At 44.9% G+C, this 26,117-nt stretch overlaps 1 protein-coding gene across 1 annotated transcript; it reads left to right on the plus strand.

The window, feature by feature from the left end:
• The first annotated feature begins 950 nt into the window (after positions 1 to 950).
• Positions 951 to 3,664, plus strand: LOC146196386 (uncharacterized). Its single transcript, XM_084598166.1, has 3 exons — positions 951 to 975; positions 2,330 to 3,239; positions 3,542 to 3,664. Coding segments are annotated over exons 1-3 (915 nt in total). The 5' UTR covers positions 951 to 972; the 3' UTR covers positions 3,544 to 3,664.
• Positions 3,665 to 26,117: the final 22,453 nt, after the last annotated feature.

The following is a 26,117-nucleotide window of genomic DNA, read 5'->3' on the forward strand; positions in this document are numbered from 1 at the left end:
GTACAAAGTGCTGATGAAATCAAGGGTTACTATTGAATAGAGAGTCGGACATTGCAATATGACTCTTCATTTTTCTCATTTGATCCTTTAGAGCAGATAAAGCGTGGTTTCAAACGACCACGAATAAAAGATGTGATACAACTACGCAATTTATTGATGCGTCCTCCTAACCTAAAGTATATTTCGACCTTCTGAGGTAGTTTTATGCGAACTGGCGCTTCTGCATACCAAGCCAGTGAAATATGTGGCATCTCGGAGTTTACACATTAGCATTTAAAGTGACGTAAGATGTCGAAAGTGATTGAGGCTTCATGCAGAGTTGACGGTTAATTTCACTGATTCTCGGAAAAGAAGCCACCAACGTGCAACTTTTCTTTAAATATGGACATCAGCCAATTTCAACTCTGTATTTCGCCACTCACACTTTCCTTTTTTTTAAAATGCAGGCCTTGGACCAAAACAGAGATGAGATCTCACACCATTGCCTCGTGTCCGTACCGTGGCCTTCCATAGGCAATTAATTTTCTTTGTATGCGCAGTATGAGCTTCATGTCTCGCAACAGTTTGGCTCCTTACGCCTCTCAGTTGTGCTCTCTTCTCACGCTTACGCGCCCAGCTGCCTTGATGTCTCCTGACCCTTCTTTCGCAATACACAGTAGAGCACGCATCACGGCTATCCACCTCTCTGCTGAGATTCGGCCTCCTTTCACCAGCGTCCTCGCCAAGGTTAGGGCGCGGTACTCCATTACAGTTCGAAGCGCGTACGGTTTCTCCCCATGCACCCTCTACGGCAGTTTGTGGAGATGTGCGGAATACTGAAATCACTAAATATTTCAGCATTTCTTCTTTTTTTTTTTTTACATGGCTTGGGGCGGTCCACGTGTACACAGAATGAAGGGACAGATTTTGCTATAAAAGGAGTCTCGGGCAGAGCTCAGTCAGCAGTCGGCTCAACAGCAGCTCAAAGCAACCATGGTAAGCAGCTAAAGCATAGTTATCTTGGTGAAGGAAGTTTTGGGACAGTTCAGATTGTCGATTTAGGCAGAAACTGCTCAGTTTTATTAGGCTGAAAAATTACGGCCCATATAGCTATAAGGCACGAGCTCTTTGCTTTCAGTAAGAAATATAACAGGTATCCAGCTCAATGTAACCAATCTTTTGAAAAAGGAATATTCTAGCTAAGGAAAACTAACTGCAGGCGTATCCTCATTTGCAGTATTCTCAATAATATGTAATTAGCAAATTTTACTAGCTAATATTCTAAACATTGGCTTAAGGAACAAAGCATCAATTAAAAACATGACTAGTGTCAATTGAAACAGCTGGCTGACGTGCAGGCGTAAAGGAACCAATTACGTAGCTTAAATTACTGGTTCTAAAGGAGCTATTATGTGATAGCTGTTGAGGAGTATACCTCACCCAGTGCACTCTCAAAACCTCAACCAAAATAGAGCTCGAGATCAAAGGGCATTTAGCTTTCTGACACACCTTCTAAGGATGCTAACCAAAACCACAGCCATGTGGAAGGTTTATCTGCTACAAGCTATTTATTTAGGCTGATAAAAACTTATTTACGTAAAATAGCTGGCTACAGATATTTATGTCGTTTATTTAAGAAAACCCATACTTTAAGTATTGGCGCCTTACAATCTCCCTTCGAACTGGAAAAAAGATATTAGCTGACCATTCAAATCTGTAGAAGCGCTTTTTCCGTTCTCCTTGTCCTTTGTGTTCCGTTGTCGTGCTGCAAGCACTTAGAATGAATAGTATGAGCCAACTCGCCCAGAAAAGAGCTTTAGTGAGCGAGAAACCTCCATTGATGTCATGGGTCTGGGTATTCTATCTTTTGGAAACATAAGTTGCATTTGCGTATTTAAAACATATTGCATAAGAACCGTAGCTTTTAAATTAACATATATTACCTGTCTTGTTATATATATGGTCAAATAATGAGCATGTGGAATGCCCCACTTTGTGCTAGATCCAAAGCAACCTAAATGAAGCTCTCTTTTTAACACCGCCCTATATAGGTATCTACTTGTGACCAAAACGTGCGTATGCGTTGTGAGGCCAATCGTCAACTTCTCACACGAAGTACGTCTTCATTGATGCTCCTGCGAATGTAGCCCGAATTACTCAAAATTTAATGCTGAACGCTTGTCGCTTCAACGGACACCCGTTTAAATACCCTAATAGTTCTGCTGTTACGAATCTACCGGCATGCGAACGATGTATAAGGCCGATTTTTGGCTTAACAACTGCATATAGCCGTATATCATTGCAGACAAAGAATATCTTAACGCATCGCAAAATTTGACCATTTCCACAGATTCGTGCTTGCGTCCTCTTGGCCCTTGCCACCAGCGCTCTCGCTGGCTACACCGGCCTTGGTTATGGAGGCCTCGGCTACGGCCTCGGCTACGGCGGCCTCGGCTACGGCGGCCTCGGCTACGGCCTCGGCTATGGTGGTTACGGCTACGGCCTCGGCTACGCTGGCTATGCTCCATCTGTTGCCACCGTTGCCCATGCTCCAGCTGTTGCCACTGTCGCTCACGCTGCTCCAGCCATCGCCACCTACCACGCTGCCCCAGCTGTTGCCACCGTCGCCCACGCTGCTCCAGCTGTCGCTAGCTACGCTTACGCTCCAGCTGTGACTCGTGTTGCCGCCGTCCACGCCGCCCCAGCTGTGGCCACCTACGCTGCTGCTCCAGCCGTTACCAAGGTTGCCACCACTTACGCCGCTGCCCCAGCTGTTGCTAGCTACGCCGTCGCCCCAGCTGTGACTCGTGTTGCTGCCTACCATGCTGCCCCAGCTGTCGCTACCTACGCTGCTCCAGCCGTGACCAAGGTGGCCACCACTTACGCCGCCGCCCCAGCTGTCGCCACCTACGCTGCCCCAGCTGTTGCCACCGTCGCCCACGCAGCTCCAGTCGCCACCTACGCTGCTGCCCCAGCTATCGCCACCTACGCCGCTGCTCCAGCTGTAGCTGCCGTCCACGCCGCCCCAGCTGTTGCCACCACCACCGTCCACCACGCCCCAGCTGTGGCCACCGTTGCCCACGCTGCCCCAGCTATCGCTTCTTACCACGCCGCCCCAGTCTACGGCTATGGTGTTGGCACCCTCGGCTACGGTGTCGGCCACTACGGTTACGGCCATGGTCTCCTCGGCTACGGCCTGAACTACGGCTATGGCCTCGGCTCTCCATTCCACTACGGCGCTCTTCTCCGCAAGAGGAAGTGTAAGTATATACTACATATCAAATCTTTGACAAACGGATTATGGTAGAAAAGCACAGTTCGATGCTAATATAATAGAGTTGTAATCAGAGGTTTATCGCTGAAACAGAAGAGTTTTTACCAATATGGATTATTTTACATAATGTAATGCAAAATCGGGGAGAAAAATTTGGCTAGCCTTTCTGTGCGTCGGCGCATTATTGGGACAAAATGAATATATCCAAATCGGTGTTTACGATGAAGCTTCAATTGCATCTATACGAACTATGTATAACTTGCTTTTCGTCATGGCTTTCTTTTTCAGAAACTGTCCACCACTAACTTATTGGAACTACAAGAAGACAAGTAATAGCAATCCGTTCCCTCCATGTGCTAGCCTCGTGGATGGCGCTAAAGATGAAATAAAATTAGCATTTACAAAGCTACATTACTGTCTCATTTTCTCGAGCAGACTGGAGCTGCATTTTCAAAAGCTTTATTACCAGATGTTTAGCTCCATAGATTCCGCGTTGTTACATCCCATATTGGTGTTGTTGTACTTCACCTGTGTAGATTAAACGAGTCTAAATACTCGAATGCCCAGAAGAAATTTCTAATGTTCACTATTAACAGGTGGGAATCATATCAGCAGTTTTTAGTTCCTTACAGGAAACGCGTTGCGACAGTATGAACACCACAGTGACAGCTTCGATGTTTGCACCTTTCTGTCACTACTGATATTTTCCTGCCCAGGGTGGTAGGTAAGACATATACACACATATGGATCGTTCTAGCTGAAGGTAACACAACTGACTTGTTTATGAGGGCTTACGCAGGCGAAAAAAAAATGTATTGTTCAGTTTCTATCCCTATATAGGACATGCAACTTTACAAAGAATTCATCTCGTCTCCTGTTCCTTTTAGTCCTGTGTTTTCGCGCTGCTTTAAGATGAATCCAATCCAACTCGCCCAGTTTTCTATACTTGTTTACAAAGAAAAAGACTGAAGATTGTTTCACGAAGCTTTTCTCCGACCACTGGAGCTAAGAGTTCGTGACTGAGATAAACAAACAAAATTAGACATAAAGAGTCAACTCGATTGGGAAATAATAGTTACGGTTATTTGCTTCGGGTAATAAATATTCACTATAGAAAATAAATGGGGCAGAACACGTGCAGCGGACCTTCAGAAAACCACGTTTTATTATTCGCGATAAGGAAACCCTCATGTATATTCTTTTTTCATTTCCAGAGAAATTTCGCAATATGCAGAAAAAAAAAAACGATCCGAAGTTGATGCAACATTTGATTATCGAGCGTTACATGGATAATGCCGTGAAGCAATAGTAGGTTTGGATTATCTGAAGCTGCCCGCCGGCGGCGATAGAATGAAGCCTCACTTAAACGAACTTCAAGGGACCTTAGGAAAAAGTTTTGTTAAAGAGAAAGTTCGATGAACCGAAATAAATGTTAGAAGATTGTTTCTATTAGCTCCATGAAACATCCAGTGTTCAAACTGTTATGTAGTGAAGAAGACGGTGGTGCAGAGGCGACGACTTTTATGCGAAGCATATTGCTAGAAGTAAACCACAGCCCTTCGTGACGGTTACACGCCGTGCAAAGAATGTGGAATGCTACGTCACCCCACGTGATACGCTGACGTCACGACAGAGGAGAGATGGGGGTGCAGCTCGCGCCGTCGGCTGCGGTTGCATGCCGTCGCTTGCTTTACTCGTAGCAGCATTCACCGCTCCATGCGCAACATTTTGCTACGGACTTACCAAAATGCAGCACTCAGGCTTTCGCCTTTCATCCCTTTAGTTGTCACAGTGTCCTCCAATTTTGAGCTTACAACGTCAGTGGTCTTGAACTCAGTCCCTGCGTGCAAACTCCCGTGAACCTTGTTAGTCACAACGGCCTGCTGGGCAGCAAAGGCCCCATTTCCTTCAATCAGATAATTGCTTCAGCTGATCACGGTTAACCAGCAAGCATAGATAGACCTTTCTTGGAGCTAAAAGGCTTATTAGGGCTGAAGCTCTGGCTATGGCTGGCTATGATTGTGAAGCCAATTAAGCAAATAAAGCTAGCTATGGATTCCGCTTGTTGTCAGCACATCTAGGTAGCCAGTTCAGTGTAAAACTAATTGACGGCCAGTTTTCGCAGCCGGTAATGAAACGTGCTTCTCAACATGGAAACATTCAACAAAGAGTGAGGGTTGTGCTTGTTGATATGCTCAGTATGACGTGGAAAGTACAGGATGATGCCGCGGAAAATGTTCTTGCAACTGAAATGATGAATAAATGAATTTTGTTAAAATGAAGGCCGTTGGCATAGCGTTCAATGCAGATTCGTTGGGGGGGGGGGGGGGAGGGGGAATTTAATTAAGTTTCTACAAACTGAGTACAACGTTGAAGTGACGTTCCTTCAAGTGGTATTTAACTATATAATATATAACGTACTGTATACTGTAAAATTTACTGTATAACGAACCTGGCCGGGTGATCACCTCTCCTGCCATCGTCGCGTGGTTTCGAGGAATGAGGTCTATCATATACACCCGGTAGGGGTAGACTACACGCAACGCCAACTGTTGGACTACAACTGGCATCATGAAATGATTAGTATCATCACTAATATGGCATAACAACTTCGTTTATATCTGGACCAATTGGCGAATCACCCGCGTAGACTATGCTCCGACTCAACTAGCAGTCTTGTTTCTTTCTGATTCGTCAATTCGTTTGTACCACCCCGAAGCTTCTGCGCTAAACGCGTGATCCAAAAATTTTACACAAATGGAGCAACTAATGAATCCAAACTCGATGCCCGTCAGCCGGTTGTCTATTGACGAATTGCGGCTCTCGAGCACCGCCTGTGCTCGTTAGTTGTTTTGCGCAACTGTCGAATGGCCACATGGAACAACACCCGATTAGTCATACGGTACGGTACCACCTTGATCGTGTGGTATATATACGGTGTTCCTATGCGTGCCACACAGTGGATTGCCATTTTTAGATTGTGGCACATGTGACCTTAGACTGCGGAAGGCATGGCCTTGGGAAACGTAGCTACTAGAGTTCGCACTTCTAAAGGGTGAACTCCAAGTTTTCGAGTTTACTACGATATCAAGAAAAAGCCTCGTAATTTTTTTTCCTCAACCGTTGTCACAGCCATCAATGATGAATGGAGGATAACAGGGTCTTCGCAACGCTATTGTCATGCCTCCGTGCTCTCATCCAGCAGAAAGAGTTTGGCTTAATCTTGTTAAAATAAATTTCGGCCTATAAACATTTTAGCTATAACCCACTCTGGGCTTGTAACGCAATGAGGGGGGAGGGGGGTGTAGAGAGGCTTGGTTCAGGGTTCGTCATATCGTTAGCGAGTAAACACAGAGCAATCGCTTCCACAAGTATTCCTTTCGTCGGTTTCCTTCTGCAGACACTCGCCGTTAGCCCCTTCAATCTACGGTTGGTGAGGATCAATAGCAGTTGGCTGCAGTCCGACTAAGAAAATCCACATATGCTTTTCGTCCCAATTTAGTCGTCAAAAAGGCCCCCTATGGCATAAATAAAGCAGAAACCATAGACTAAACTACTATAGGTAAAAGTCATGTCTTTAATTTCAAGGCGAACCTAAACGTAGTCATGCAGATAGCTCTAGCGTAGCGCAGGTTTACCCGAAGCTAAACCATGGCTAATTTTTTAATTCGTGTGTAGTCGCCTAATTCGCACCCAGTGGGACCGCTGAATATTTGTTAAACGAAGAGGAAGTATATTAGCCGGAGTTGAAAATGCATCCCTTTATACTCGAAGGGAATGGAAATTAATAATGACGGAATTCATAGGTCAAACTGAAGAAAATTGAATAATTCAGCGCACACTGAAGGCAATGCTTCTAAGAGAAAGTAATGACCAACTGCCGCGCTCAGAGGTTAGTTGGAAACAAGCAAGGAGTAAGAGTGCTTTTAAGCATGAAAGTTGCTTCTTTGTGATTGAAAAATATTTCAGGGTATATTGAAAGCATGCTTGGAAATACTGTCCTTTGTCTTCCATATTGTGTGCGAATGCCAAACAACCTATGCATTTTTAGCATGTGCACCCCGTCATTACTGGGATAAATTAGGTTGTTACCTGCTGACGTATATTCCTTGAGAGCAGTCAGAGCAGCATATTCATCGGTAGTATATCCCAGCAGCGCATCCTTGCATTGCTGGCAGCTGTTAGACGGTAAGGTTCCTTTCAAAATGAAACCTCCTATGTAGTACAGATGCTGCACTCTATCGTGGACAGATCTCCAATGAATAAAATGTCTAAGTCATTTACCTCATCAGCTTGTTCTTTCTTTTCTTGCCTGGGAGAGAAGGAAATAAAAAAATTGGCGGACGCTGATAAGCCTAGGAGCGCATTTATTGTCATACGCATTGGGCACAGGTTTTTTCAGCCTAATCACTGAGAACAGGTTCACGACGCAATCGTGCAACAGTCGGCTGGGTTCAAAGTGAGCCTGCAAAGAAAACTTTTATTTTTTTTTATTACACTGAGCCGTACGCTTGGGTGGATGCAATGAGTAATTACTCCCTTATTATATATATATATATATATATATATATATATATATATATATATATATATATATATATGAAGGAAAGAAGCCAACAGTCGGCGAAGCCAAGGAAAGCAATGGGGATTGTACTTTGTCTTTTTTTTTTTAATTTTTACTTCGATAATCACATAAATTAGTAATGTAATCTCTTCAGGGGAAAGGTAATTAAACGCAAAGTAGAAGAAAAAACAACGTGCAGATGGTGGGAACCGAACCCACGACCTCCGAATAACGCGTCCGGTGCTCTTCCAAGGTCGTGGGTTGGGTTCGGAGGTCGTGAGTTCGGTTCCCACCATCGGCACGTTGTTTTTTCTTCTACTTTGCGTTTAATTATCTTTCCCCTGAAGAGATTACATTACTAATTTATGTGATTATCGAAGTAAAAATTAAAAAAAAAAGAGGACAAAGTACAATCCCCATTGCTTTCCTTGGCTTCGCCGACTGTTGGCTTCTTTCCTTCATGTATTATAACGAGCATCCTCAATTCCCCTTCATTTATCTGCGTATATATATATATATATATATATACATATGCAATTCAGCTGCGACGTCGCAAAGTTCCCAATATACACCCATTTATCACCTCATTTATCGCCATGCATTGACCTCATGAGCAGCAACATTCGGAGACTCGCAAAAGTACCGGAGCAGAACTAAACATTGCAGCAGCATTTCACCGTAAGACTACACTGATCGACAAAGAGCGCTCTCGAATTTACCCTTTTTAAGGATTGCCTAAGTGTGCCGTAATTTTTTTTTTCTCTTTTTCTGAATTTAATGAACGGAAATAGTGTCCGCTCTTGTGAAGAGATTTGATGTTCATTGTTTCGACCTGAAATGCAGTCAGTGAGTCAGAAAAGCAGCCATGCCAAAAAAGGGCATCTAATGTTTTTGTCGCCGAAAATTCTCCTCGAAAAAACGCTCGACCAACAACGTGTTTTTTTTTTTTCTTTTTGCCGTTTAACTCGCTAAGTGAGTGCGAACGTTTTTATGTTTCTTTAGCAGGTCTAGATCTTTCCGCGCAGCAATATTCGGTATGTCAGTAGTCCAATTTACCCACGATTACTCGCCACACAATCCCTGCACATCTAGTTGCGCATTCTCAGCGATCCTTTATATTACAGTTACCACATGTATTCATCTTCCTGTTGAAACCTTGCACACGTTCTTTTAATAAAAATGAGTCGCGTACCTAAACAACACGCATATGCGAATCCCACGGCATCGGAAGACCGAAGTCTTACTCATGCTGCAAATGCACAATGTGTTCCTCGGCTGCCACCTAATTGTCGCGCTTGGTGTTTGCTTTTCAATAGCAGACTTCTCTTGGGGTCTCTCTGGAATTGGGACATTCTTCATCCATTTATGGAGTGGTTGGTACACTGGTACACACAATAGCTTGCTATTTTTTGATGCGCCCCCCGTCAGGAACAAGAGAAAACGCGAAGAAGCGAACACATGTTGGATGAGTGCTGCGCCGCAGCGTGAAAGGGCATGAAAATGACCACCGGCGAATTCCCAAAGGCCGGCGAGGTGGCACTTGCCCTCCCAAAGGGTGGCCTCACCCTAGCAGAGGGCGCGCGAATAGAGGCATCCTATAATAATAAGATATAGGGAGAAAAATGAGCATGATAACTACTGCTACCACCCCGTTTCAAAGGAGACGCTCCTATATTTTATCCATCCATTCATTTATCCTACACTTTAGTGGTCCAAAGTATCCCCTAGAATTTTTTTTCAATGCTGTAAACAAATTTTTACCTGTCTCGCCAAACCGCTGGCTTGTACGAAATACAATATCGTACAGAAGCGACATTTGGCTGGAAGTCTTATTGTATTTTACACTGGCAGGTAGTCCATGTCCTATTCGGTTAGAAGGGAACCACCATCGCACTTGACGACGCCTAGACAACACGCGAAGCTCCGCCAGGATGGATGGACCGATGGACGGATGGACGGACAGACGACGGACGGATGGATGGATGGATGGATACGCGGAAGGACGGACGGACGGAGCGTCTCTTTTGAAATGGGGTGGGGGCACTTTCCAAAAAGCTTTGCTTCTTTTTTTTTCATATCTTAGGTGTCGTTATAATCCGACACTATTTCCTCATTTTAGCTAAAAATATTTATTTCCGCCCTTCTAACCTCGTGTAATTTTTCTGCTTTGCAGCCACCAAACTTTCAATCACTTCTTGCTAACTTACGCCAATATTCATTTACACGACCACTGGTGTCTCTAAAGCATGTGTAAATACTCATGAATACTTACTCCGCCTTCACCGAAATACGGATGGACACCATAATATTCGAGTATAAGAAGTTCAATCGTTTCTACGTACTTGCCACATACTGCACATGAGTCATCTTCATGGTTAAATTACTTTTTGTTGATGCGGGTTCTGAAGCAAAAAACTGAAATCTAGCTTTAAAAAATAAGACCCCGCCGACTGAGTTATACAGGAGAAATTCGTTGCTGATTCGCATTTTTAGTTTTGATATATTTCGACACTCTCATTCTTTTCCATTGACTTTATCCAATCTTTACTTTCTGTTTTACCTGCTGTTTAACGGTAAATTTTTTACTTAATTTTGAGCCAGCCCGTTTTGCATATAGGTGTTGAAATATTTTAACTGCTCACCTGCTACACTCCATTTTCTTCAGGCGTTCGTCGAATAGTATTTTACTCGCAGCTTCTCATGTTTCGAAAGAAACCATTTTATTTCACCCTGTACATCCCCGTTTGTGGTCTTGCCGTGGGCCCCTAATGCTAGCCTTCCAAAAGCTTCTTGGTTTATTTGTAATCTCGACGGTACCTCTGCCTCTAGGCCCAAGGCGCATTCCCGAGAGAAAGCCTTGGCACTCAAATTCCTTTCAAAATGCCGTGCAGCACCTCATACCTGCATACCTACAATGGCCTATATACTTCATTGTGCCACCATCTTTTCAACCTCTTGTGATAAAAACTGGTGGTATCTCATTAACATACTGGATAACATAGATACTTTTGTACAGGGCTGTATACAAGTCAGGCGGGTCTCGGCAAATATGAGACCAGCCCCCACTATTTAAGAGGGGTCTGAGATCCCCGCGCTCCAATGCATAAGGACTGCATAAATATGAAGCAAGTGCCATTTTTTTATTTTTATCGGTAGTTTTCAGAACCTTTTTCTCTATTGTTACTACAATTTCGGAGTTTTAATAAGAACCATTAACATATTTTCTAAAACCCAAGGCGGAGAACCCTAATTTCTCCCCTGTGTAGAAAATGATGTGCGAAGCAGACCACCAGCCGCTTTCTCTCTCTCCATTTTTATTTCCCTTTCTATACCTGTGCTGAAATAACTAGAGATCCTCCTCTGATGAAGCCAGACATTAGGCCCTGTTTTTGTGATACCATAAGAAGATGACACATGTGAAGTGCGTAGTAAATCCGTAAAAACAATTCTTCTTATACTCAAATGTTATGGTGTGACTCAAGATGTCGATGCAGAGTTACTATCCCTCAGGCGCTAGGGTTTAGAGATTCCATTGCTCGGCTGAATGAGTGTACGGTGCAAGTTTGCAATTCGCGATTAAAAGATTGGTGACTGAAAAGCAGAAGTGTAAGGCCGCAGTGAAAAGTGACTCGCACGTGGAGTCGAGCTGGCGGTCGAACACCCCACGCGCCGAGGCCAAGGAGCGAGCGCTGTTGTTTTTTTTCTCCTTTTCTCCCCTTTTCTTGGGCGCGGGCGCGCGGGCGCGCGGGAGGCTTTGTTTGTTTCGCCCCTTCGCCCCGAGGCATCGCCAAGAAGCGAACGGCAGACGAATCCTTATCAGCTGGGAACAGCAGCAGCACGCTTCTGCGAACCACTTTACGGCCAGCTCGTCCAGCGATGTCCCGCCGTGGCGCCAAGCATGGGTGCAGGGAGACGCCGTTAATGAAGCTTTTTGCACTGCCACAAGCGCTCACTAAATGTCCTGCAGAAGGCGATAATAGGCGCGACCCTTGGCCCTCCCAAGTAGGCAATCAGCCCAGCGGCCTCCCGCTGTGTCGCGAGACATTGGGTCCGAGCAACGGCGACTGTACACTGCTCTGGGACAGTGCCCTCCCCCCCCCCCCCCCCTTTTCCTCGAACGAGACGGCTGGGTGGCCTAGTCTCCAGATCCCCCGCGGCGTTTCTTTCACAAAGGCGCCAGCTGCAAGGTCGCGTCGCAAACACGCTGAGGAGGGGAGGCAAAGACAGGCGCCGTGTGAGAGGGTTTGGGGACCAGCGAGTGGCGAGAGTGTGTGTTTTGAATGTTGTATTTTTATTTGGCGTAATTAAGGACCTGGGTCCAAGATTATTCCCAACCCACGGGGGTTGTGGCATGTTTTTAAATAATTTGGCTGCTTCATTTTCGGGGCGGATCACCTAAGGTGACCGCCCTTGGGTCTTTGTTGATGTCTGGTATCAAAAAGCGGTCCTCGGACCATGTTCGACAGTCAAGATTGAGGCTCCGTGCTTAGCACGTATTTACACCCCCTAGGCTCTAACCGAAACGCTCGGTAGGAAAGTAAGGGCCTGTAAAGTTACTTCTCTGTGTGAGAGTCTTCATTTTCTTTTAAGTTACAGTTCTCTGTGTGACTTGTTGCTGTAACTTTGCCTATGTATACTATTTTGCTTCTGTAAATATATATCTCCTCCTGACCATCATCAGATCATCGTCTTCTGCTTCTTCACTACCGAATGACCACGTTTGGAGAGGCTTCAGCCACTCCGAAGATTGGCAACGAACGAGCTAAACATCACTATAAGGATGGCAATGGTAGCGCCATCTCGCTCCTAGCAGAGCACTGACTCACTTTTAGCGCCTGATTCAAAGAGCGCGCGCGCGCGCTTCTTACTAAACCGGGCGTGCTAATTCCTAACCACTGCCCTACCGTGGAGCCTGCCGAGAAACTCAAATGTTCGGCAGCGCGGTTGGATCTAAAGTGCATTTTAAGGCGACAGCTTTTAATGGCTCATGCTGTCATGCACAAAATGTGTCCCGCTTTTGAGGCGGCTCTGATTGGCCGAGGTGGGATGACGTCGTAGATGCCTCGACCAATCACAGAGCACCACCACAGTATGCGCGAATGCGTGCAGTATATGGCCATATGTCAATCAATAATCTATTGCTAATTATTGACATAATTATTTACTGTCTGAATTATTAATGCATTATTACCCACTTAATAAATGAAATTTATAAGTAATTAGTTCATTGACTGCCTAATGACTGACTGCCTAATATTTAATGATAAATAACTAATTGCTAATTAGTGCCATTTGCGCCGCAAAATGCCGCACTCGGGCTTTCGCCTTTCACTACTTTAGTGGCTAACTTCCCTCGTAATTTTTATTCAACTGTATGTTGTCAGTATCGCGATTGTAAACGCTGTTTGTAAGCTCCAACCCCATAAATCGTCCGCCTACCAGCCTACCGCTCACCCGTCCTTCCATTGCATTTATCCTATGGGCACGGGAAGGCACAACCGGTAAGATTGTTGCGAGCTTTGCTTTATTATGCGTGCAGACAATGCAGATTCCAGTTCTAGCTCATTATAATGCAAAAAAACCAGCAAAACTTGGCTTCGAACAAAAATAACAGCCAGATGTTGCCCCTACGAGAAATTAGGATCCCCGACAACTGTGTTTTTAAGCTGAGTCTGCTTATGCTGCTTGAAATCAGACGATAGCGCACATCGCGTTCAGTCCTGTATCGTAGTTAGCGACCGTCTGTTTCAGCGAGTGCACATTGTCAACGAACTTTTTAAGCTCATTCGAGTTCAATTTACTGAATGTAAAAGCCAAACGAGCATATATTCTGAAGCCGCACCGCTGACAGTGCAGTAAGACGAGCCGCAGGTGCAGCGCGAGAGCTCTGGACGTGCACGGAAGGGAGCGGGAAAGCGGCGGTGAAGAAGAATGTGCGGTCAGCCCGGTGTCCATATTTCTCGTTTCTATTTTTCTGCCATAAATGGCTGTCCCCGTTAGGAACAGCAGCGCAGCCACGTGACGATTTGGGAGGCGGACAGTGGAGGCTTCAGGGGGGAAGACCGGGTTGGCGGCGGCTGCTAACATCTAAACCGAAAGATGCGAGGGGCAACCGTGATGAACCGTAGAGTACATGCAAGGTACGACTGCAGATTGCCAGTCCTTTTTGGGGTAACGGCCACGAATCAGCGTTTAGGGACCTGGTGCAAGAGACGGTAGAAACGAAAACAAACCTTGGTTTAGTACGAGATAGTAGAGGGATTGTTAACAAGAATTGTGGAGAAAGGTTACAGACATTTGTCTTAAGGCTGTGGCTAAAGTACGTCGGACGGACCCGATCGATGGTCTTAAAGGTACGTCCGACGGAGAGGTACGGCGGACGGACCCGATCGGTAGGGTTCTTCCGACGGACCCGAAGCATTTTGAGTTGGGATCCGTCGGGAAAGCCGGACGGATCCGAGATCTAGCAACAACATGGTAGCCATATGTAGCCAAATCGAAGTTGGTATGAGGTGTACGTGCGTGGTGCAATAAGTACGTACTACATATTGCATACGTGAAATGTGAAATTACAAAGAATAGTACAGTGGCAAGAATAGTGCCTAGAATGGGTGATATACTACGTGATGGCATGATGATAAGTTTACGTGAGTTGGACCGCGGCAGGGTGGCAAACACGACCAGGGCGCAAGCGCATGTAATCGCGGTGTTGACGGCCAGCCCGCGGCCCGCATGCCCGCTCATTTGGTCCTCGTTATCATGTGGATTAACGTCTACGATGGTCGTTATGTAGTTATGTAGTTTTGATTCTTCAAAGTTTCGTCACTTCCATCTGTGATGAGATGCGTCACGTAACGCATCGCTTTCTGCTCGCATTGAGGTTTGGTGCTACAAGTTCTACGTAGTACACATACAAGCGCCGCTGAAAAAGCTGGGTGCCGCCGGCGTGTCTCTAGCCCAAGCATCGCGTCATTCGTGTTTGTTGGAGGTGTGGTTTGTGCTTACCGTGAGATGCTGTGATGTACGGATTACGTCCTACTAGAGTGCTGTGTGAGACTACGAAGAGTGCTGTGATGAGTGCGCCGATGTCCGGACGGACATCAGTGTGCCCGTTTATGATCGGCGATGTTGCACGTGCATGCCAGTGTTTATTAGGTGCAGCGGTAATTTATTTACACGCGCTGTGCAACAATCAGACGAAAATAAGTCATCGACAATTTGTTAGCCTGCACTACAGAGCTCAAAACTCGGAAAATGGGAATGCACATGATGCAGTTTTCGCATGATGGAGTGGGCCGAAAAATAAGTGCCCAGCCCACACCGCCGGGATGCGCATTACTACAGTTGAAATGGTTCAGGTTTCTGTAAAATAGCTGCCTGGCACAGCACCTTCCTGAATGTTCAGGCTTCGTACTATTGTTGAAGGCCACTTTATCATTAATAAAGGAACGAATATACTTTATGTGTTATTAGTGCTTTTTCAACATATGTTCATTTTTTTTCGTTTTTCCTTAGTTTCCTTTGTTTTTCATGCTAGACAAACACAAATAGTACACTTTTAAACTTGTCAGTCCAAAGCTGAACATGAATATCTGCCATGCATGTGACAGCTTTAATGCTAGAAAGGTTGACTTGTATAGCATGTACCATCTTTGCCAAAAGTAACCAGGCTGCATGTTTCGCTTCTCGCTTGTATTCTAAAGCCGGCATGACATTCTAGAGGATCACAACTTGTTAATAATTGAGAATAGGATCTCGCCTTTACGTTGCACATATTTACAGCTTCAGAAAAGGTACGAATTTTCTACTACACGACTGAGAAGCGAAACCCGTAGCCTGGTTACTTTTGGCAAAGACGGTACGTAGACGCTTGCGACATCTTAGTGGCACGCTCGGCTACTTGCCCCAAGGTCATGATGTTTAATGCTAGTGATGGCAGTCGCACTTTGGTGCAGGTGAAATGCAAATGCTTGTGTTTCCTGCAAGATGTCAACGCAAAGTTCAAAGCCCGGGCAGTCAAATTAGTCTAGAGCTCTCCACTACGGTATTTTTCATAGCTACATATGTCACTTTAGGATGTGAAACCCTACATTCCACAGGTAGGCTGCATTTTTTTTAGATTTTGTAACCTCTCATCTATGTTTTGCAACATTTGGCTAATTTTAGTTCTCAAGCAGTTGTTAAAGATGAAACCGAAGCAGTTCTTGGCATGGCTTCCTGCTTGGATTAATTTGCTAATTGCAGTTCTTTGAAACTTGCATCAATGCTGGACAGTTCAAATAGCAGGCAGTTAAATTACAGAAATGATGTGGATCGTGCATTTCAGTTCTGACAAATGGAAAGTAATGGTCCCCTCCTTGCACGCATAGGTGCCCTTAGACAAATACATATTCGGGTGTGTGATTGTGACGCATATCAAGGGTCAACAGAAGGCCATGTGGAGCCAGTGTGATATTCTTCATGAAGGCTAAAGTAAAATTGTACAACAGCTGCTGTACCATGCAGAAAAAAATTGATCATTTAATGTATGATTAACTGACCATGAATAGCATCTTACTCAGAGTATGATGTGATATATACCTGGTTTAGCATCCCAAAATAACTACGGCTATGAGGAACACAATAGTTGAGGGCTCCGGTATAATTTCGACCACCTGGGGTTCTTTTACATGCATTGACACCGCACGGTGCATGACGGCCTATTGTTTCGCCTCTATTGAATTGCCCCTGCTGTGGCTGGAACCAAATCAGCATCTTTCGGTTCAGCAGCCAAGCACTCTAACTACTGAGCCAGCATAACTGGGCCAAGTATCAAAATGCATGCCATTACATTTCCTTCTAGCCGGTGGTTTTGATCACAGAACTAATGTATACAAGGAAAAGTAAATAGCAAGAAAACACTAGTTTTATTGCACATTATATTCACATTTCAGCAAACATTCTCTAGGAAAAAATTTCTATAATGTTTGCATGGAAACCATGAACATCTTACAAAAACAAAAAAATGCACTTACTCTACTCCAATTAATAATGGGCAAGGTTGCATCTATGCTACTACACTGCACTTATCACGAAACCACAAGCCCCATCTGCTTTGGCCAATCACTTGATGAAACTAACGGAGACAGATGTCGCACACCGCAGACTGGTCTCTCGCCCCATATCTCTGCATATGTTGCGTTTCAATTTCATGCCTTTCCACTTAGCTTCAACTGTTGCCAGCATTACTAGTCACCCATCTTTTCTGAAGTTCTTTTTTACGCTGTTGGGATCAGCATCCTTGTTTACGATAGTCTCTGGAATTTTCGATGCTATCATTTTCACATCTTCCTCATCTGGAAGAACGAAGGAAATGACAAGCTTTGAACAGAAAAAAAAATGGGGAGACTCCTAATCTCCACCTGTAAGGGTATGGTGTGCCAGCGTTAATGGTTCTTGTCTGCATATCCCACTGTGGATTCCCGTTAATTTACATGCCCTTTGCTACAAACATAATTACTAATTCCTTAATTCATGTCTCTGTTATCTCAGATATACTCATTAGCATGTATATCTGAGATAACAGAGACATGTAGGCTGCCCTGTTAGGTGATAGACAACCTAGCATAGACCTCTGTAAGCCTCAACCTTTCTTAATTGGAGCTGAAACCTCCCCAGAACATATTTCAAATATAACTTTGTAAGCTTGACTTAACAGCTCCTGCCATGTCATGTGGCCTCGTGACATTTGGCTCGTGGCACGTTTGGCTTGTGCACAGGGGTCATCTGTTAAATACTGGTTAACATGCATGAAAAATACATTTTCACACAAACTGGTGGCAAATGGTCAAGTGGTGCACTGCAGATTCTGAAATGTATACCTATATGCATGCAAGGATCGCATCATCACATAACATGATCAAGAGTTCTATCAGTGCCTGTAGTTACATAGCATTTCAATGCCCATTAAAGGACCACCTCAGACAATGGTTGTTGTTACCACAAGACCTGTTCTAACAGCGTACTGACACCATTCCACTAAGCGATGGACATGTATATGCATACCCTAGAAAGCTCATGATTGTGGATCTCATTTATTTCTATGACTTCCAAGGAGTTCCTGTCATCAGAAACCCTACACTTTATGAAATCGAAACAGTTGTCTTGAAAGGTGATGAAAAGAAATAACCAGGTTACCTTGACGCAATGCTAAATTACAGAGGGTGAATATGCTGTATGAAGATACCAAGAAGCTTGTACAAAGAAAAGTGAGAGTCAAATGGCAGGATTTTTGAAACATTGAAATAAACTACAAACTATACTTGTCAAACCTGTCATTAAAGAATGGAAATCATGCAGTAATCAAAAACACGACATGAAGGCCATTTAAGGTCATCTTCACAAAACACATACCCACACCTTACACACAGCTTCATATTTATGAAAGAGGACAAACCAATATGCAAGGAGTGTGGAGATGAACTAACAATAAACCATATCTTACACGTGCGCCAGAGTCGAGAAAATAAGAGGAAATATTTTGTACAATTTTGCAACAGATCCCTTTCCATCCCAGCATGATCCTAGGAGAGACGTGCAAATTTCCTGCATTTTTGGTTTCCTAAACTGTTCCTAAACAAGCTACATCCTAAAGAACATTTTAGTCATTACACACAAAATAAATACATTAAACCTTGTTCTTGGTGCATGGCAGCATTAGTCGCTTATGCACCATAAAAATCAAGACAATGCTGTAAGGTATACCTTGGTTAGCTTTGTTATATGAAGCTTTCGGTCTGGTGTGGTCCTTATTCACGTGACAGCGCTGTCATGAGGGTCTATGTCCCAGCGATCGGAAAGTGACCTATTCCAATAATTTAAAAAAAACTGAAGGCGATTCTTACAGATTTCTAAAGACTGGAGTGCTCAAATGTTTTATCGACGTCCTCCTGCTTTGACAGCCTGGAGTGAAACTGTTGAAGAGAATACATTTTTGAACATTTAACGCGTTTTTGAAGGCGTTGCTTACAATTACGGGGCCCACAAAAAGCAGCTGAATGTCAAACGGTAGGCTTTCTAGCAAGACAGCGGTGTAGCGTGAAAAATCGCTCCGCCGGTACATCGCTGGCGCCGCTGACTTGACAGGCGAACTGTTCAAACTTATAGCTACTGACCACACCTGAAACACTGAATTGCGCATGATCAAGGCAGAATTTCTCTAACACTGAGCACTGGTAGCTATCGATTTTGCGCCCAATATTGTGAAAATCTGTCCTCTCTTCGATCATTGATACGTCCACGGTTGAACATTTATGCGCCTCGGGGTAGGCCAGCCGTTGGAACATGGATGTGTGGTTGTAGGAACGATCACTTGCATGGCACACTCTGCAAAATTCCAAGAGTCAGCTTCTGCAGAGAAATGTGCAGCGCACATTTTCTACCGCGTACCTAAGTCCGGCGATGCATGCATATCGACCCCGATCGTTTCAAAGCTGCGCGGCCGTTCAGTCGGGTCACGCTAACGTCGAACATGCGGGGGTTTAAACTACATGTACGCAAAATTCAACGACAAGAAAAAGATGCAGGCTAAGCACTTTAGTCTAGTCTTCCCCTAAATACCAAAGAACATTGCTGTTCACAGGGAATTCGGATCATTCGCGCTTCCGGCTTTCCGGTTGTGCACTCTTGCGGTGCGGTGCAGTAGGTCTTCGCCTCCACGAGTCGATGTGCAGCTCGCCGCAGTAGCAGCGCAGGCCTCTAGTAGATTCCGCATGTCTTCTGCCACGGCTCTGAGGTAGAATTTAAACGAAGAATTTAGCTAGAAAGATCCTGTTTCCTCGGTCTGCATGTGAGGAACGAGCACAATGCCATTTCACATACATACTTTGGACTGCCGAATGTTCTGCACGGCGAGGTGTGTGTGTGTGTTGTGCCGGCGCTAGATTTTCGGAGGTCGATGCAGGACCTAAGACAGCGTAAATGCTAGGAATAGCTCGCTCGCATTACGGGCAGATCGAGGTGATAGTTTAGTGCGAAGCGAAAGCTGCTCGTGAATGTGCGTATCTCGATGCCAGCTGGTGGAGCTGGTGCAGTACGTAGCATCGCCTGCAGCTATATGCGTGACTGCGATACTTGCCGCACACAACCCTAAGTGAAGACCGTGATCTATGTTAGGACGGATGCACTCTGCGTAGCACCTCATCGAGAGTCGCGGCTAGCTGATATCATAAAGGATAAGATTCATTCACGCGTAGCAAGCGGAATGTGGCCGCAGTGGCCGCGTTCGACGTGTATATGGGCCTAGTGCGCTGGTATGGAGGCGCCACTGCTCCGGAACAAGTAGCGCCACCTCCCGCCGGCGCACCCATATGTGGTATGTCTGCTCGTCGAAGAGATGCGGCGGAGTGAACGCGAAGTCTACTCTTCTCGGCAGAAACCTTATGAGAAGAAAACTTTTGTCGGTCATTTCCTGCCTCGTGTCACACGCGTACATAACAGACACATGTACCATGTGTGCGTGTTGAAAAATAAACCAAAAACAAAGCGAAGAAAGCCGCTACCCATTCATGCCGTCTGGTAGAAGGCCGCCGGCGCTTTGGGCGCAGCGCATCGTCGGCGCGCGAGCGCTTCTGCTGGCGGCTCTACGTTTTTTTTTTCCCCTTTGAAGTAGGAATTCGGAACCCGAACAATATGGCACTTTGAAAGTAAGGAGATAAATAAACTAAACTAAGCCAGTGTGCAATGCGCAGCACTGGCTTTTCCCCTCGGTGGCAGTGTATGTGGAAACGGCATGCTAGACCCCCCAGAAGCGACAGCCGAGAGCTGGGCTCCGTTGGTCAATAGAAAGGCTCTTAAAAAAGAAAGAGAAAAAAAGAAATCACGTCTTCCCCAGGACAGGACGAGCAGGCTGTATATGGAGATGTACCCTAAGGCGTCGGGCCTCGCGTGCACGTGCTTTTTCGGCGCTCGGCAGTTCTACCGTAGTTTTTATTTTCTACTCGATGCGTCGAAATAAGTGGTGACGGTTCAGTGCGCGGAAAAACAGCCATAGATGAGCAAGCTCCACAGCGCGTGCTGTTCGGGGGATTTCGCGTGATCGGGAATGTTGACACTTGATTTAAGACTTGGTGCGCGGTCAGAAACTGTACGAAGCCAGCACGTGCGTGGAGTGCACGGGGAACTTCACAGTGCAGAAGGGCCCTCGGATATCTTCAGAAAATGCGCTAACGAAATGAAAACCGCCTTCTACGACGTCAGCTTGGAGGTAAGTTTTATTCGGCCCTTTCGGCGTCTCTTCACCACATATGTAATTCATTTTTTTTTGTATGTAGTTGTTGGCAAACCCACGCAATATCACGGATGCCTTGTTGCATCTGCAAGGCCGGGTGCCACTGTTAACGATGCGACACATCGCTCTCGTATGATTTCCAAGGAAACCGCAAAAAAACAACAACTTGATTTTCGATTGCCTCCCGACGGTTCTTTTTTATAACTATTATGACACCCGTAAACACAACAGCAGATCGAGCTGTTAGTTTAAAAGGACGTTTTCTCTTTGCGGGGAGCCATGAACGTGTGTCAAGTCAGCAAGCGCGCACTCCTGCAATGTGCTTCGCTCTCCATGTCGTGCTTCTACGTCTTTTACGTCACGCTAGGCTTCCCAAAAGCGAGCACCGAGAACAGCTGGGAACTATCATTAGGAAGTCGTTAGAAAAAAAAAAAGGCTCCCGTTGGGCAGGAATTGGCTCCGCGCTCTCTACAACACAGGCTGTGTCCGAAGACCTGCCAGCGCTGGTTACAACAACTTTTAGTAGTTGTTACAACTTTTAGAGCTCGAGTTGGGTCCAGAAGTAAAAAAAAAAAGACCCGTTTTTTTTTTTGTTTGTGTTTTTCGCGTGTTGCGCGCTCGATACAAAGAGATCGCTCGTGCATGCTTGAAAGAAACCTAGCGTCAAGTACTGTACAAAAAAAAAAAAAGAAAAGTGGGAAATGCGCAGCCGAAACGAAAAGCAATGGGTGCGATATGAGATTCGAAATGACTAAGTAAGTGCAGGCCCTTGTTTCGGTCGCTGTTTATTTTTTATTCTTACGGGGGACCAAAAAGAAATCGGAACACAGCGTCGGCGCTACCCACGGTTGCGGATCCAGACAGCCGCCTTTTACAGCGGCGCCTCCCAGACGGCGCCACATGTTCGGCCAAAGCTGCAGCGCACCAGGCCCATAGCCATGAGCCTGTATATCGACGTCCGCCGTATCTTTACGAGAATCAAGTGGATACGTCGGACGTACCTTTAGACAAGTCGTTGTCTTAATGGGGACGTTTGCTTGCTGGAATACGCCTTCGATTGTATATATATATATATATATATATATATATATATATATATATATATATATATATATATATATATATATATATATATATATATATATATATATATATATATACATATATATATATATGGAGAGAGAGAGAGAGAGAGAGAGAGCTGCAGAGGAGGGAGGCAACGCTGATAAGAAGGTAATTAATATGAAGTAATCAGTCGATACAGCGTTCAACAACGGGATGCCTGAGAGCGGTGCAAAAGCGCTGGTAGGGATATTTTCAGCGAGTCTGAAGAACAGTACACTTCTTCTTTGGTAATACAACTTGAAAAAAGAAACTTTTTCACATAGGCAGTAATTCTATGTTCGTAAAAGGAATTCCTCTTCGTGAGTATAGCACCACATTTTAACCGCAGACCGCGAGAAGCAGCACAGAACGCCAGCCTTTCCACAGTAGGTATTTTTAGCCCAGGCCAATGACTCACTCCAAAGTATATTGGCAATGAAAAAACTGGCTGCGGAAAGAATTACTAACGAGAAGTGCACGATACCACGTCCCGTTAATGCAAGCAGGCGTTGCCAATTTGTCGCGGAACGTGGCTGAGAAGATGCCAAAGGTTACGCGGCATGCAAGCGCCCTGGTTACACAATGAGCGCCGAGAGGAAAAATGTCGTTACATGGGGCGGTGGCGCCATCTGTGAACAGGCCTGAAACATCACAAGCCCGCAAGCGGGCTTCGCCACCCAGCACTTCCGTTCTAGTTTTCTGTACGGTGTGGACGTAGCCTTAAAAAATTGCCGCAGAGCATGTATTGCGATGTTTTTGACCGCTAACTCGTACACATCTCAAAGATTTTCAGTGCGAAAGATCTTGAGTCTCGATGTCCGTCGTTTATGCCGTAATTGCGTCTAGGCGACCAGAGTTCTTTCCAGCGGATCATTCATTCAAAAAGAAAAGATGGCTTTTCCGGTAACATGGGCTGTTTACAGTTGTATTTGGATGAAATGGTATTCATAACGTATCATTATTTTATCTGTCAAGTTCATTTTTTATCAGTTTGTTCTCTGTTTATTGAGCCATGTGTACTGTTTAATTTTATTGTGCCATTGTTTTTTGCTGAATGGTTGAAACTATTTCCAAATGAATTGTTACCCGAGGGTATTGTATGCAATTTTTGAGATGTACCTTGATTGCATTTCTTGACCTTGTTTCTATCTTTATAGCCTTTAGGTGTTTTCATAAGTATTTTGTTTGCTTTGGTTTATTGGGTCTAACATGCCAAATCAACTCATGCTGTGAAGACGCTGTAGTGGAGGGCTGAGGAAATTTTAACCACCCGTGGTTCGTTTATAAGCAGTGATAGATCTCAAAGCACAAGTGCGCCTAGGTTTTCGCCTCCATAGAAAAGCAGCCCTTGCGGTCAGGATTTGATCCCGCATCCTTGGCCACAGCAGTCGAGCGCCCTAACCATTGCATCACCGTGGCGGGTGCCATAAGTATTTGCTACTGCTTTATGTACCGCGCCTGTGTTTTGCACCACCCACCAGATATGTCTAACCTTGCGTCGTCAGTGTCGGTTCTCCCTTATCATTTTCCTACAAGAACATATTCGCGGCCACAACTGCCTGGCGAGGGTGCGTCGCCCCAGTCGAGCCTTTATCCCTTTTTAGCTACTTAGCTGTTACGTAGTGCATTGTTGTTGAAAAACATGTTGAAACGATAGATGACATGAAGGAGCAAACAGCGTTAACTTTTAGCTGTGCGGGCTGAAAAGCAGCGCGATCACGCCTCACAACTGCAGGTGTACTCAGTATTTTCTCTCGTTTCAGCAGCAAATATTTGTAACTTGTCATTGATATTCAGGCGTATCAGAGACAGTCATGGCTACCATTTATGGAAAGAGTATCTGAATCGCCAATGGTAGCGAAATTAACGCAGTGCGGCATCAAAAGTGTTCTAAGAAAATTATTGCATGCTTGCCGCAATCATCCATCGAGGAAGATACAGCAGGGCTAGTACTGAAACTCCTCGCAGATGCGTGCAACGCAGAACGTTAGAAGATGAGGTTAGCGACCCATATACATATTTTACGAGCTTCCTATTCTCAGTTATTTACTGCCCAGAAAACGAAAGGACAGACTTATGTCAGCAGCCGTACGTGCTGTAAAATTGCCAAGTACCTGAGCGATGGCCAGCGCGAATAAAAGGACGTGGAAGTGAACAATGGGAGGGGAAAAAAATAGACAATATGGCGAGAGCGGAGGGACGCTTGACGCTCCCATTTCACTGAATTTCTCTCAGGAATACAACATCACTCGTTCTCAGAAAACACATTGCAGTTCCGTTATACTGCAAACGCTAAATGGCACGCTTCTTTCGAAGACATCAAGCAGAACTTTACATGTTATCCAATCTTACAACATATCGCGAACACGCGTTTTCCGCACGTTGCCTTATCATTATCTCGTTCAAGCGGCAGCGCTGAGGTCAAACTCGAATTGCGCGCGCCGTGCCGCTTCCCTGCGATAAGCAAACTTCAATGTTTTCAGTACGCACGTGGGATCGCAACGGCGGAGAAGTGCTGCGAAACAGGCTTGTCAAGAGCGTGCAATCTCGCTGTCGATGGAACACAGGCCAAAGAAACGTTTTAGCAATCTCCGCTCCATTTATCATCAGTTGCCGACAGCATACAAAGAACATCGCAGCAGCAGGAGAAATGACCTGTTAGTTGTTCCTCTCTACATTCCTGCTCATGCTCCTCAACCACATCCGGTGTGGCTCGATCCTGGCACAGCGACCAACCCTGCGGAGCGCCCGTGTCGGTGAGGCCAAGTTGTCGAGCGTTCGTGTTAAGTATGCGCGCGATGGTCCATATTACTTAAATAACGTAATGTCACCAAATCATGGCCCCATGAAGTTCAGGAAAAGTGCGCTGAGCCAATTCTCGATGACCAAGTGAAAAAATTAAAAGTCAGAAGATATAGTGTCTCTTTCTTCGCATGCATGCAGTGTGGCTTGACATTATATATAGTCAACTTTACGCGGGATATTACCTTTCTCGGAAGGCGAATAATGCAATGTTTTTCTGTACGTTGAATCCACTGCGATTAGGAATGGCACCATTATGCAGGGGTCGTCCGAAAGTCCAACTGCGACCTTTGTATCTGGCGCTGCAAATCCCGGCACAAAGTTGTAGGGACTTCCTGTTCTATATCGAGCGTTACTTTCTGGCATTTGTGAACGAAAGAATGCTTACTTTTCTTACCTCGATCTTTCTTTTCCAAATTGAGATATACGGGAGGGTAATTTTGCATGCACGCATGCATGCATACATACATACATACATACATACATACATACATACATACATACATACATACATACATACATACATACATACATACATACATACATACATACATACATACATACATACATACATACATACATACATACATACATACATACATACATACATACATACATACATACATACATACATACATACATACATACATACATACATACATACATACATACATACATACATACATACATACATACATACATACATACATACATACATACATACATACATACATACATACATACATACATACATACATACCGGGTGACAAAGGTTCAAACTCCGTTGTGAAGGCTGCGTTTAGATTCCCTGAACTGCTGGCGCTGCATAGTTCATAGATGCACAACCGAGAACAGAGAAAAAAGGCAGTCTACCCCGGTGAAGCACATACTACCAACTGGCGGTTCCTTTCTGGTATGAAGGAGACAGAAAAAAAAAACATTCCATGAAAGAAAAAGACCAGTTGCAAAACATGACAAGAGATCAGAGGGAAAACAAAAAAAGAAACGAAAACAAATAATCGAGAAAGAAAACAACGAGAACAAAATTCTAATATGGAAAACAATTCTATCTTCTGCGCATCGTCCTGAAGAAGAAGCTTCATGTCCTCCCTCTTGAATGATGCCGA

This window comes from Amblyomma maculatum, chromosome 3 (genome assembly GCF_055883805.1).
Source record: "Amblyomma maculatum isolate TAMU_Amacu chromosome 3, ASM5588380v1, whole genome shotgun sequence".
In the NCBI taxonomy this organism is placed as follows: Eukaryota; Metazoa; Arthropoda; class Arachnida; order Ixodida; family Ixodidae; genus Amblyomma; species Amblyomma maculatum.